Raw genomic sequence first — 15,685 nt, 5'->3', positions numbered from 1 at the left:
TCTCTCTCTCTCTCTCTCTCTCTCTCTCTCTCTCTCTCTCTCTCTCTCTCTCTCTCTCTCTCTCTCTCTCTCTCTGACTTTTACAAAATCATTTTCAAAGAATAAACTTTTATAAAATAACCAAAGCGAACAACACGCGAAGAATCAATCATAAAATTATTTTCATAAAAATTAAATAGATATAAAATATGTAGATTACATAATGTATTGCATACATATTTCTATATATTATATCATAATGTATACAAGAATCATTTATAAAGTTATCTTTCCCTAGTCATGCCATAAAATAAAAGAAAGACGCAAGGAAAAAAGATTAAAATATCTTCAACTGATAGCGCAGTTCCGTTATGCCATTCCGCGGAAGTACGAAGTAATATAAATGAAAATAAATAATATCAGGAAATAAATGATTACGTAAAACTTGAAATTTACTTCGGATATCCTCAGACAATCGAAATCCATCGTCAAGATTCGCAGAAGAATCCCCATTTGTAATTTCCTCATACATAATCTCGCTTTAGGATATCTTCCTAATTTATGAATCGTCGAGAAAAGATGTAAATACAATCGAAATGTTATCTACGGCCAGGATGAAGAGAAAGAGGGAAACATTGTGGACCACAATGGGATTAAAAAATATATCCCAAAGGCGTGCCCGATTCCACTCCAGCGACGATCGATCATTCGTATATATTACCATTTCCGCGGTAGAGTTTGGTGCGCGGAGAGAAAAAGAGGATATCCATCTTCCCGTGGCATTCGACGTCGACGTCTGCGGGTATACACTATCGTTGCCATTGCTATGTAAGGGAACCATCGCTATTTCTCTCGGGGAGAATGCGATAGGAAATAAAAGTGACAACGTTTCCCGCGCCCGCGTCGGCTAAACTATTTCTCTCATTATTTCCCTTTTCACTTCGCCAATGACAGGCTATCGGAATCGTGGTAATGAGCTGCAGTTTTGTACGAGTCGATCTCCAGCGCGTGATATCCACATTCTTTCGTGAGAAAAGTTTCTCGTTAACTTTACACTATCAGAAAGAAACTCCGTAAAGTCGTCGAATCGAAGGTTTCTTCGATTAGAAAAACGCCATGTTTCGTTTTCTATTTCAGGAATGTCAAAAGTAACATTCTTTTAAAAGAAATAAATCTGACATTTAATCTAGACATTTAAATTAGAAATTAAATTATACGGGGCCAAATATATTCGGGCTGTCCGAATCTCTCAAATTGCATAAAACATAGGTTGGAATAAAACTCGGTGTCAGTAAAATCTGCAGATTTAACTGACATGTCCCTTCATTCGTACATGTATTTTATGGACAAATTCAAGTTGGATATATCCATTGTGGAAAAATCGATTGACATGACGTTTGCTATTAATGATCGCACGCCTAACAGATCGAAACTTTTGCAAAAGCGTCACTAGTAGATTGAGTTACGACAATAGTTTACTGAGTTTACAAAAGTTGAAGATCGAAATTCTTGCGGTAATTACCATTTCCTATTCAAATGGCATTTCAATGGTTGACACTTCAATATATTGAAACCGTCGCTTTAAAACACAAATTATTATGAAAACGAAAGAAACAGGAAAGTTTCATGTTTAATAATATTAACATTATTTTGAGCTCATCGTGATGATTAGAACACATGTATAGTATGAGAAGTGCTTCAACAAGACATTGCATATTTGTGATGTGACAGAAATGAGTTCAAAACATTCCTTCTCTTTACTAAAGATATTTCCATTCTTTTAGCTTGTCATTAAATGTTATTAAATTATATGTTATATACTACTACAGATAATAATAGACGTTAATTAGATCAATATGTTATATCGTGGTATATCAAAAAGTAATAAGATGCAATTTTTTCTCAAGATTTAACAACACTGCAGAAAATAAACTGTGTCGAATAGAAAGATACTTCCTCATTCGTCTTAAAGACAAAAATGAAGCTCGAAATTAATTTGAAACAGATAATATTCGTGAAATAGATAATATTCAAAAAATGTTCGATGTTATAAAGACTATCACAGAATCTAATTTTCGATATGAAGATCTCTTGTTAGAAGAATGGAAAACTCGCTGGCGCAAGTACATTATTTCGAAGAGATGCTACCTTGAAGGATAAACAGAAACTGTATTGTTTTTAATAAATAATTTATTATGTTGTTTATTAAAAATTAAATCTCATTACTTTACTAAAACATATCATGTACATTATTACATATGAGAAATGTTATACGTTTGTTTATTCATTAATGTAATTACTTAATCAAATAAAACGTACAAGTTAAACCAAGTCGGACTAGAATAGAACGGCGGTCAACAACAGTATGTGGTCGTGATTCGATCGGTTCGTTTGCGAAAGCTGGTGAAAATAGAAAATGAAAATAGCAATTTCACGGCGTAGTAGCGGAAGAGGTAAAGAAGACGATGGAAGATGTCTGAAAGAAGGCTGACGTGCCCGAAAGACGAAAGGCGAAACGAGTAGCGCACCAAGAAGAAGGAGAAAAATACGAAAGAAAACGAGGGAAGAGACAGGCGTGATTCGAATCTTGTGCGATACGAAGACGTGGTAGAGATGCGCCCTTTACCACTCCGAGACTTCCTTACTTCCTACTTTTTCGAACTCAGCGCGCACGTTCCGCCTCTTCACTTCGTCTGTTCTTATCCCCGGTTTCGATTAATCCTTACACTTACAAGTTCGAGCTTGTAATAATGGCGGCAAGTTTGAAGAAGCATCGTTATTTAAAACTGAAATTATTTTAAAATATTCCTCCATTTGTTTCCATAGCAGAAAAATCTTCCAAGCAAATTTGTGAGAAATTGCAAATTTCTTACAATACATTACACAGCAAAGTAATAATACTAGAAATAAATAATTTTGATAAACGAATGGTATATTCAATTATATTTATAAAAATACAAAACGATATTTTGCTTAGAATTAAACCAATGGATGATAATGTTTCTTATTTATATCTTCATTTAATTCTAATAACGAATTGATTTGACGACAAGACAACAATAATAAACAAGATAAATCGATGTAAAATTAATTCAAGTTCAGACTATGAACAGAGTAAGTAAGCTACGTCAATTTGGTGGGCAGCGCTGACGAAACGAGCGACAAATTGTGATTAGTCGGCGTCCCTTCGCGCCTGGCAATCCATTAGAGCGACGGGGATCTTCTGATTAAAATTCACCACCTCCTTCATTCCACCGTCGTTAAGACGGTCGCAAAATCGTGTCTGCTCTTCCCGATCCGCCCAAAGTTACGAACGGAAAGATAAAGAGGATGCATGAGAAAAAGATAGCGGCATGAAACTGGCAACGCTGAGAACATCGTGTCGTTATGAAATGAAACTTACTGTTTCGTGTACTGTACAAATATAGCGAGTGTATGTACTCTCGTGGTGTGAGCATGAAAACATCGGTGAATGCTGCGAAAGTAATCATCCGAGATGATTAATGGAACTATCATCTGTATTGCTTCAGCTGAAGCAATTTTTAAAATTTCAAAGAAATAGAAATATATTTTTAATACATATGTTTGCAAAAAAGAGATGAAATATCCATTTATGTATGAGATGCGTAGGATCCAACTTTATCTTAAAATTTCATTTCGTACAGTTGATCCAAATAATATATCAATGGAAATACCTCTCACAAAGATTTGAATTGAAGTAGATAAACACACACGTTTTCTTACTGCTTTCACAATAGGAATCGATTCGCCATAAATGACAGTCATCATCACAAGTTGAACGAAAGCGGTATGCTAGAAAGACTACTATATAATAAATAAATTCATATTGAGGATATCACAGATTAGGATATATAAGTAGATAAAGCGAGGAGTATCTTTAGAGAATACAGTCCAGTTCCTGAAGAACCATGTTATTTCTTGGTTCCCGGCCAGCCCGATGGCGCTCGAACTATTTTCTGAATACGTAACTCTTGCCTGCGGAGAGGCAGGCGGCCAAATATTCATGCGACCTCATATCGTGAAATGCAAACGGATGATTCGTCTCTTGCGATACGTAAACTGGATTATGCGCCACTGAAGCAGGATAGAGTCGTAGCGAGAGGTGTACAGCGAATAAAGTAGAAAGCAAAGGAGCCCTACGGGCCGTCTAACGCAGACTCGAAGAATATAAAATCAAAGAGAGTTAAGGTTCTAAAACATTGAATGTCTGCACAATTTTGTTGCCTCCGCAAAGCAGTTATGCCTTTCGAAAGCATCTCGAAAAATAAATTTAATATAAGTGATTCTTCTTGTACGAATCTTGTACTTTGTTTTTTTCATAAGGACACATACATATTGTAATTTGTATAAACATCACTTATTTGTAAAATCATTTACATGGTAAGAAAGTTTGGAGCGGCAATATAATCTATACATAAGAAAACTTTGATAAAATTATTTTTTCTTCACTGAGAAAAATGATTTTGTTTTAGGAACAAATCAAAGGGAAACAAATGTGATATTTGTTAAGAAAACGATCGATTAATTATAATTGCAAATTAATTATTTCTAGGGGTGTGCGGGTACTTGGAAATACGAGTCGGGTCGAAACATTCGAGACCCGATCACTACTCGATCCGATTCTCAATCGAGGCTCGGATATTTTATTATCAGTATTTTCGGGTATTCGCTATTATTTCGGAATCTCGATATTAGTAGCAGTATCTCGCTAGACAGTATCTCGCTGTTTCTCAAATTTCAAGCGAAAGATTGTTTTCTGATGCTGGTAATAATATTATTATCACACTAAGTAAATTAATATCAACAACGAAAAATTATGCTTTCTACACTATAATTTAAAATAAAGCAATTATTCACACATAGTTTTTTTCTTATTTACTTTTAACTTATTTAACTACGCAATTTTATATTTAATTACACGACACATATGAAACGCTTCCAAATTTAAAAATTTAAGATCAGTCAGGAAAATTTTGTCCCGAATCGAATATCGAGTCCTGAATTTCCGAATAGAGTTTCGAGTCTCGAATTATAGTTTCGGATTTCAAATCAAATATTTTATCCTGACATTCAGGTACCCGAACATTCGAGACCCGCCCGAGCCGACCCGATCATTACGCGATCCGATTCGAGGGTATCCGAATTTTTCGGGTATCCGCACTCCTACTTATTTCTCATTTGTCAATGAAATAAATAATCAATAGTATCGCTAACAAATAAAAGGCTCATACATATAGAAGCCGTAAAGTCTCCATCATAAGAAATTGACTAATCTATTCAAGTATTCTTCCTATTTGACTGCTCCTATTTGATATGTCAGTTTCCTTTAACTTAAGACTTCATTATCAATTATGACTGTGTAAACGATCCTTTATTATCCAAGTTTATTATCCAAAGATAGGTTAGATTCTATATAGTTTGCTTCTATTACTAATAATTTGTTGATATAGCAAATTAACAGCAATCACAATAAACCAATTTGTTGTCACATATTTACAGATCATTTGTTCAAGGTATTGATGATTTGTTAAATTAACAAAATTCTTTCTCTCAGTGATATTAAGGCAGAGTTAAAGAATAAATAAGATTAATTACTGATAGTTTGGGAAAAGTTTTTTAAATAAAATTAATTCTCCACGCATTTTTCGTGCCAAATTTAGAAGCGCGATGAAATTTTAAATAAAAATCAAAATTTAATAAATTTTCGTGCATCGTAATTGACGTGTAATTTTCAAAATATTGAAACATAACGGTGCATTGTTTTGATTAATAATTACAACTTTTCGTTTTCAGTTAGAACATAAAAATCAATGAAATATAAAATACGTACGTATATAATTGTCTCCCCATTTCCAATTTTCTGCCTGACAACTCTGCGCTTTATTTTAATTCCTATTAAATCACTTTAACCTAATTTGCAAGAGCCAATCTCAACGACATTATTTCTTTCTTTAAATATGTATTTATTCAATGTTTTATGATTGATAAAGGTTGATAGAAATTTTGTGTTAAGATTTAGTTATAATTTAAACGATAAACCAATTCAATACGATAAATGGGAAAAATGTTGTTCTAAAAGTGGACGATTTCATTTCATGTGCCGAGAGTTGTTTACTCATCTCCATGATGTGTTTGCGCATTCTCAGAATAATGCTGTTTTGCCAAAATTTCCCTCCAATAGACGCGAACGCGTCTAAAAATCTACTTTTTACAATCAAAATTCGCTTTTATCAATAAGCATAAATGAAATTTGATTTTTCTCCAAATTAATCTTAAAAAGAGTTCGTTTAGTAAAAAGTAATTAGTGTAAATAGGTCACACATAATCACGATCCAATTGGCTTTGCATGGAACATGTAAAAACGTTAATTAGTCTATTAAAGCTTTTTATTTTAATGATTATATACTTCAATTAAAACTTCATTCAAGTTGATTTTACGGCTTGTGGTCGAATACTCATAGAAACGTATATGTAGCGACAAAAAAGTTTTCCTCTCATTTCTCCGGTTGATATGTCTGCTTGCTTTTTGCTCGCGAAAAGTTACGAACGATAGCATCCGCTTAGTATTATGTTGGTACGAAGTTTTTCGACTGCCGGCACGTAGTTGTCTCGCTGAACAATATTTTTGTACCCGGACAAGCCGATAAAAAGTACCGGGATACTTCCCGTAATTAACCACTATACGATGCTAGAAAAAGCAAAAAATCCCACATCTAACGATAGGCAATCGTACATTTGTGTCTGTAAACTGAAAAAAAGCCAATAGTAGGACAAATGTATTATTTAGAACAACGCAATATGGACGAAGTAGAAATGGTCAGGTCCAGGCAAGATGGGAGCGAACTTCGCCAGAACAGATTAATTTTCTATGCCATTCTCCTGTTGGGAACTGCTCCATTATCGATCCTGTTGCTGACGATGGTGGTGTAGGAAGTCGTCGGTATAGTGTTGCGGGAGGTCACAGTTATGCAACAAATTGTGATAGGAAACACCTAGATATCCGAGTAAGATTGAATGAATTGCTCGATTCTAATATCAAAAATAATACAATTTTCGAATTATCTATGCAAAGTAATAACCATAATAAAACTTTCTCATAATCACGAAAGCCGTCCCAATTGCTGGCATCCTATTTTCCATATTCGATAAATGAAAAATATTCATCAGCTGTAATTTACATTAAAATTCATAGGACAAGCGTGTTCTCGCCACGATAACATCTTCATGTGCAAATACACGTATTTCGCCTGCTCTGTATACACCATCAGCGAAAATTGCGAATGCTATATCACGCGACCCTCGGGATTTTATGTATTTCGCGGCCGACGACCAATCGCCTAGTTCTCTGTCTATAAACACAGGAGCAGACATGGGTTACGAAATATTAATTTCCGAGAATTCCGGATACAACGTAACACATCATTAAACCGTTCGGTGCAAAAAAAAATGTCCATAGAGTTCCGTAGTAGAATGTTTTCTATAGGTACACACAAAAGCGTAAAATTTAAAGGAAGTTTGAAATGGACGGTGCATTGAACTGATTCAGCAGATGAGGAAAAACAACTGTATAAAATAAAAGCAAAAACTATACTCAATGATAATTTTTAAATTTAGTAAAATATTCTCCATGCAACATTTTTATTATATAAAAATATACTGCTATTAAAATTAATGTTATATAATATTTTATATATTATTTAAATTATATTATAAAAAAATATTTATAAAGTTCTAGTAAAAAGTTCTAGTATATATAAATAGATTTTATTTATTGTAATATCTATATATTTAGATTGTTTTAAAATTATTTAATTTTGTGGAATTCGTGTAAAACAAGAAAAAAACAATGATCGAAAATGAACTCGAATGGCAAATATACCGATAATATCGAAGACTATCTCGAGAAATCCACCGAAGTAGTTAAGAGCATTAAAAAAGATATAAATATATATATCTTATCGATAATTCAATAAGCTGCTCGATATCTCCGACCATTAGTTTCTTCCTTTTTTAAATATCCACCGACTCATGAAGTAGCAATCTGTTTCAGTAATAACTAAAGTAAACGACTGGACGTGACGTCACTCGCTTGCAGTGTTACTAAGTCGAACGCAATGATATTGTCGAAGAATGAAGGAAATTGATATCTCTGAGGTGGACAACAAATTTGCATTTGTATTGCGCGGCCATTACACATTAACGTCGAACTATTTTTGCTTCAAAAATTGATGCACGCCATGTTATCTTTATTTTCTATTTTCGTTTCCTAAACGACAATTTTAAGTTCTAGAATGTCTCGATCAATACCACTTTGCCTCAACAAAGAGATTCGTTTAATTACGGAATATTTTTTTAGTTTCCTCGTGATTTGTGATGCAATTGGATTTTTATGAAATTTCAATAAAACTCCTTGATCGCATTTTTCCCTACGAATAATGAAAAATCGATTGAATAAGAAAAAACTAAAATTTGTGAATAGCTTATCTAGAAATATTGAATTCTATTGTATGAAGTAAGAAAATGTTAATTCATAAATTATTTAAATAAAGTAAAAAAACTTCAATGTAACTGCAAGTTACATTATCGGTGCTATTAACGTCAGTATTATTCCTCTAACTAACATCGCGAGCTAATTGACGTAGTATTTGATTCAACTAATTATTCGTCTTTGCGTCAGTGTCTTTTCGTGCTCGTCTCCGTTTCCTCCTAGCCTACTAATTACGTACAAATATTCTGATGCGCTAGCACTCCTTTTGTGTAAACTTATGCCTTCGTACACATATATAGTGCTTGCGCAGATGGGAAATCGCACAAGTACAACTAGAGAAGCAAACATCATCTATGCACTTTGTAGTTTCGACGCGTATGCTTGCTGATACTTTGTATGTCGTTGTTTATCGTACTATTACTGTGATTGCCATAGGTATATTACATACAATTTATGAATTATTTATTCTAGATATTAGTATCATGTTAGCGAGATTAGTTTTTGCATTAAGCCACGGAGGTTTTCATCAGCATGCAAATTCCAAATTCGATTTTGCGCTTATGTATGATACAATATATATATATATATATATGTGCGAAGAGAAGTTGAAAGGACATTAATAATAATATATTTAAAAAGTTAAAAGATATTATTGCTCTAAAAAAGTAAAAATATATTATTGTATTAAAAAAGTTAAAAATATATTATTATATTAAAGAATTTAATAGGAAAAAATTTGTAATTTCTAGTTTCTGTAGTTGACATATGATACCGCATTTTGACATAGTTTTGGTTCGTTGGAATCTCATTACGTTCAGAGAATGAAACGCGAGGCGTCGCACTAAAGCGCGAACAAAATGCATGCGACATTATAATTAATTAATTACGTCTGAAACTTACCGATTGTGGTGAGCACTGTCAGAGAATAGAGAAACGCCTTTGCAAAGTTCCATTCGTATTCCGGCACACGGCGTTCCGTTACAGTTTCGCTGGTAGAACTCCCGGTGTATGTCCCGGCATTCTGGGTCGCCATCATGTCTTCCGTGATCCTTTTCACTAGTTGCTCTTGAAATCGTGCAATCTCCTGGTCGGCCAATTTCGTCCAGTTCTCACGGTAGAGAACGTTCAAATGCTCCGTGATTATCCATATGTTCTCCACGGTCTTCGTCCGGGCCTCGTGATTCATCTTTCATCACAGCAAAAGTTATTAATTAAGCGATGTTTGAAATGTCGTCAGGTATATCGTAGACTATGTTCGTCTTATAAGATTATAATTGAAATACTGTCGATTAAATTAAATTCACGCGCGCTCGTTAATTAACACACGTCAGGTGGATTTGAATGCAGCATGTTTCGAATTTTACATCTTGTGACAAATGGTGAACTCTGTGTAATTGCTTCGTTATTGGACAGCAGAAAATTCAGAAGTTTTGCACAGACAAGAGGCAAATTAATAAAACGCAAGAGAAAATTGTTTTTTTTTTTAGTGGAGTAACATTAAAATCAGAAGAATTATTTATAAAAAGAACACGAATATTCAATCGTTTGCCGATGAGCGATTGCTATCGAGAGAACAATTCGTTGTTGCTATTATTGGCCGGAAGCAACAGACAGCAGCCTTTGTGCCGATGTCCTCGGGGAATACGCTTTTCCTGTAAAGCGTAAGGATAGCGGAAAGAAAGCACAATCGATAAAACTTCGTTGAAACGAGCGCTCGCGCCAGAACGCACCGATAATTCGATTGACTTCGGGTTCACTGAGGTCACCTCAGGTAGAAAAGCGGAATGAAACCGGAGACGTGACGATAAATCGAGAGCTGGTGCCGCCGGAACTGTTTGCTCTTCCTCAAGGGAAAGAGAAGCAAAAACAAGTTCATGGCTTACGTTCGCGACAACGGTAACGACAACTGTCATGTGCTCATAGTGTATCGACAAATCTGTTTACTCTTCTGCTATCATTCTTACTTTTATTGCACTTGCTTGCATGTACACATCCTACACAGTTATTAAGAAATATATCTATGACTTTTTATGTTCGAAAAACAGTTTCATATATCTTTGTTGAGTGGTCACATAACTTCTTATAGTCTTATGATTTACAACTACATTTGAGCATAACGAGGATACTTCTTGAAAAGGAAGTTGCGTATGATTTAAAATATACTCCAATATTTTTCACTCGCATTAAAAGAGTGCAGCACGATATTTCTCAAAGAAAAGATAGCAAAATTACTACGAAAGTATTACTACAGTAAAATTTCTAATGAAAAGAATCAAGATATAGTAAATGTATAGAGCATTTCATCCTCTCACCTGTTTTATCCAAGCGCTGGTGTTCCTTCTGGTATGCTGATTTCCAGCTATCGTCGTGGCCAGAGTCCTCTGTTGCAGGCCAACACCATCAATGGTCCCACTCTCGATAGCCAGAAAGATGAAACTGCCCAATAGGGTATAAGCCACAAGAAGGGAGCATATTCCGATGTTTATGATAAACCCCTTCAAGAAAGAATGCTGGCTGGCTTTGTCAGGTACACCGCCGAAGCACAAACATCTCACTTGGCGAGATGGGTGCGTCTTTGAACGATCCGACGTCGATCTCTTTAGAGATGAGGTATTGCCGTTATTCGCCGGCTTGAAGCCCTCGTAAGCTCTATAATGTCTAACGTTGTCCTTCTCCATCCTCTCTTGTTTGTTCTATCTACAAAGTCACCGAGTCCTGTCGCCGTCAGTTTCGCGTTTATCGCCGGATATGTCGTCGTACGCGCGCATTTGCCATCTACTACTTATTTTTGGTGATGATGGAGTTAATAGCCGAAGACGAAAGCTTCATCGGCTTTCAGTGACGCACGTGACAGAGTATCAAAGATTTTACACTTTGTTACCTGTTCGAGTGCGATCGCTAATTCGTTCACTATTTGCTTACATTCATTCGTTCGTCACGATTGCGCATAAAATTATCTCGGATTATCATATTTCACGATAACAAAGATTCTCGGCAGGAACGGAGATTTATAATAGGGTTTTCTTCGTACACGTATCCTCGAATCTCGTAGACTCAATCGCCACAGCCGCATGACTGGAGTTTCGCGCGAGCTATAATCTAAGGGACGGATCTCTCTTTGCGTTTTTTCGACTACCACTCAAATTCACCGACGTCATTCGGCCAGATGTCACTATGATTTTCGTCACTGTCGCTTTCTTATTATGAGGCGCAGTCGAAATCGTTCAGCTGAATGATGTCCTGGGAGAATCTTCTGACAGCAAAGGGACGCTCGATCGTACATAGCACTTCCGTCATTTTTCCATAGCAGGATCGTCCTGGCTGGAATGTGGATTGGAATTCTATAGAGAAAATCGATGTTCGAAATATGTTCTATGATATTAGTTACCTCTCAGAACCCTTTTGTTGCGGACACTGATGGCTGATATTATAAAAATATTCTCTTACAAAGAAGAAACTATTTTAAAGAACCAATTTATAAATTTAACTTTTTTCTAGCTTAAATATTTCAACATTACTACAATTAGTTTTATCGAGATTGTAATAATTAGTAATGTTATGAAAAATAAATAAGTATTTTAAAAAACAATGGTTTGTTTAAATTTTTATAAGAAAGAGGAGATTAAATATCACATGAATAATTATTGTTCGTCGCATTCATTTGTGAGTGCGACATCAACTTGCGCGGTTAAAATGGCTCGAGTTATATGATTTAATTTAAGTTCGTAAACGAATCACTATACAAGTGTTACTTTTGCGCCGACTAATGCATTACCACGTAGTACGTCGAAAATGGATGAAAAATAACGCCTTCGAGAAACTGGGACTGCTAATCTTTTCTCCCTTCCTTTCATCCTCTTTTTACTCTATATTTCTCCCTCTTATCGAGAAAACAGAAACTTAGAGAAAGGAACGGAGGAAATTTTCGAAAGAGTCTCTCCATGAGTCACTTAAACTTTCTCCCTACCATCTGAATGCGAAGCCGTTCAGTTTTCCGCTCTCCCATCTTTCCGTCGGCTTCGAGTGCAAAAAACGAACGGCAGCGGAAGAAGGTGGAGCACAGTTCGTCGGCAAGCGATGGAAACTTCAAAGCCTCATTTCAACAAACTGGATTTCCGTAATAAGTAAGTCCGATGCACGTTCGTGGGCGCTGGTTCGTGCTCACTGAATGTTTTAGCGAAGCTTTTTCCTTATTTTATCTCTTCGTCCTCGACGAATTTCCGCGCCGTTTTAATGCACCGTCGAGCTGTCTCGTGAGCGGTCTCTCTCTATAGAGAATTGGACTTTCCGCACGTTGGAAAGCCGATTAGCACAACCGAAGTCGAACCTGTAATTTACTTGTATCTTTCATATGCCACGAGAGGTGCGCTTGCATTCACCGCATGTAAATAAATAAATTGGTGTTGTCTTCCAGATCCGGTCTATCTTAAAACTCAAGAACGTCGCCACTTTCGTGCTTCGCTGGGTCCTGAAAGAAGAAAAAGAAATTCGATTACTTACATTACTTTCCTCGAAAGAACGTTAAGTAATTAATGTTAAGACTCTCTACATCATTAATTCCGTGTCGCGATAATTGATTAATGTTTGCCTCACGATTCAACTATCTATATGTGTCGCTCATATTTTTTTTACGGGAAATACTCGTGCTTTCGTAATATCAGAAAATTCAATGCACTCGGACGAATTTTATTTTCAGCCGGAATTTGTGAGAATCCCGACATCGGCATTGCTCGTCCGTGACTGTTTCGACGTCCTAAGAAAGACGGTTGAATTCCAGAAGGACTTTCGACGTAGAATTATTCGAGGGCCCTGGGGGAAATCGCGGGAAACTTTCGAGCTACGTGTTTTCCTGTGTACTTGCACTCGGTCACCTGGAGCTTTCCAACGGGGACAATAATCGACGGTCATGGTAGACTCTACTATTATGGGAAGTACAGAAAAAGGAGAACAGAGAATGAATCGAGAGACGAGCAATAGACGGCTGCGAGATAGAAGTCCGCAAATCGAGAGATACGACGATGGATTTCGCGCGGAAAATATTGCTTTCTTCGTACGTTCGACATCCATAAATGCATAGCAAGCTCAACCGATCCGCGTCACCATCCTCTTTATTCTTCGCCGTGATTTAAGACGCGAACTCGGGGGATACGGGCGGTTTTGAAACTTTCATGAAAAATGATTTACATAATGCGTAAGTCAGTGAATGATCCGCAGAAATGTAGTATAATATTTTCAATATTAAAATACGCAAAATAATATTGCGTAGTCTTCAGTAGTTTCAACGAATGCAAATAATGTCTTCCCCGTAATTAGACAATATTCTCTAATTAAATATCCCGGAATTAATTCTAACCCGACCATAACAATAAAGCCAGAATTGGAGTTTATTAATAATAGCGAAGGAAAGTCAAATTCGGTCTCACTCACAGAATGAAGCGAAACATCTCCCGAAATTCACCCTCTACTGGTCATTCGCATTCATAGTTGTCTAAATATGCACAATGTACACAGTCTTGTATAACGAGATCACTTCTCGACAATCACATTCACACGAATATAGTTGAAATAAGGATGTCGGAACTCGACGCTAATTTATCGTTTGGCGTGATCGATTGTTGCGCTCGATCGACTTCCGTTCTCTGCGGCGAAGAAACGATCCCGCCGCGGAACAAACTGCCAAGCCAAGCTGCTGATCGTAAATCGGATCTGATCTCTCCTTCTTTCGTCTCGATTTGCAGCCCCCTCTCCCCTCTCTTTTTTACAACTTATTTACGACTTATTTGTGGTTCTAACATCGCGAGCATTCTCAAAACCATTGGATGTATTCTATTGTTATTGTCTATCTTTATTTCTTACTTCCTGTTAATTATTATCGATATCTCTTTTAAGCTTGTATATCGTGTGAACGACGTTGTAAGACTGTGAAAACACTGGCGCGTAACAAACGCCATCCGCCTTCATTCTAAAGATGATAAAGGCATGCTTCGAGAGAATTAACCTCGATTTTTTTTTTCATAAAGTAACACTTATTGATCGGATATTTAAAGAAAGTATTCTATGAAATCCGCAATAATATATGTAATTTAAACTGTAAATTCCATATATTAATATTTTAAAACTTAATAATACAAAAGAAAATAGCTCGCAGAAAAAATTATACTGAATAAAAACAAATTAAAATGTACATGTTCCGTAGTACCGTTTCCAGATTTTGTCCGATGTACTGAATACTATCACTTCATGGAATTTCGTTGAAATTTCATCAAAATTAAAACTGCACGTCTCATGTTGAAACGTTATTTCAGAGATTGCATCGCAGCTGGCTCATACATTAGCATTTATAACCAATTCGCAACGAGAATCGAAAGATAACCAGCGCAAAAGTCGATTACATCACCGTCGGCGACGAAGGATAGAGCTTTATGGGGATGATTCTCGTAGTGCGGAAAAGCATAGATGGACAGGAGAAAGATGAGAAAGGCAGGGAAAGAGTGACAGCGGATCGAAAAATGTGCAAGAGAGAAACGAAATGTGAAGAGTAGAGGAACAAGGAAAGAGGCGAAATGCAATTTTTCCGTTCGGCGCTTTTTCCAGCGACAGGGGAACCACCTGTGCTCGTCTCAGCGACTTTTAAATTCGTACCACTGTGGGCTCTATTTGCTGAAAAATGTTTATTCAATTTCGTTTACCGGCACTGCAAGATATTTACCCGGTCGCTTTTGCTCGAACAGTTCTCGCACCACCGCGAACGATGGTATTGGACGCAAGAATACGACGAGAAGCGAGAGGGAACGGGGACGATCGGCTAACAATAAGTTCACGATGTGTATAAGATCACATTTTCCTTTGCTTCTAGAAAAGCTACATCACGAGAATATTAAAAATACATTTCAGTATTTGAAAAAAAGTTTGATGAATGACGTTGGCCCAGGTGTTGCGTCGATTATAAATAATAAGTTTAAAGTAATGTTTGAGATTCATCGCGTAATAGAAATTTGGAGACAAATTGTAAGAATTATACGACGAATTGTATAGAAATCATGAGTCACGTAGAACATTCGAAAGCTTTCCCCGAGCGACGTACGATTGCATTTCGCGCGGATATAAATCCATAGAATAAATCGGGCGATCTTAATCATTGCGACGAAAATAGGGTCGTATATGCGGGCTGAATTACGATGAGTCGAGAATGAAGTT

General features: G+C 36.2%; 1 protein-coding gene across 1 annotated transcript in view; it reads right to left on the bottom strand.

The window, feature by feature from the left end:
- LOC105620936 (TWiK family of potassium channels protein 18-like) overlaps nucleotides 1-11,166 on the bottom strand; it is a 53,243-nt gene extending 42,077 nt beyond the window's left edge. Inside the window, exons 1-2 of the mRNA XM_012202416.1 lie at nucleotides 10,801-11,166; nucleotides 9,389-9,674 (exon numbers count right to left, since the gene is read on the bottom strand). Coding sequence (XP_012057806.1) covers nucleotides 9,389-9,674; nucleotides 10,801-11,166 — 652 coding nt within the window. The remainder of the gene's footprint in view (nucleotides 1-9,388; nucleotides 9,675-10,800) is intronic.
- Nucleotides 11,167-15,685: the final 4,519 nt, after the last annotated feature.

The sequence above is a fragment of the Atta cephalotes genome (genome assembly GCF_000143395.1).
Source record: "Atta cephalotes unplaced genomic scaffold scaffold00002, whole genome shotgun sequence".
Taxonomy (NCBI): domain Eukaryota; kingdom Metazoa; phylum Arthropoda; class Insecta; order Hymenoptera; family Formicidae; genus Atta; species Atta cephalotes.
This window is presented reverse-complemented; position numbering and strand designations above follow the sequence as displayed.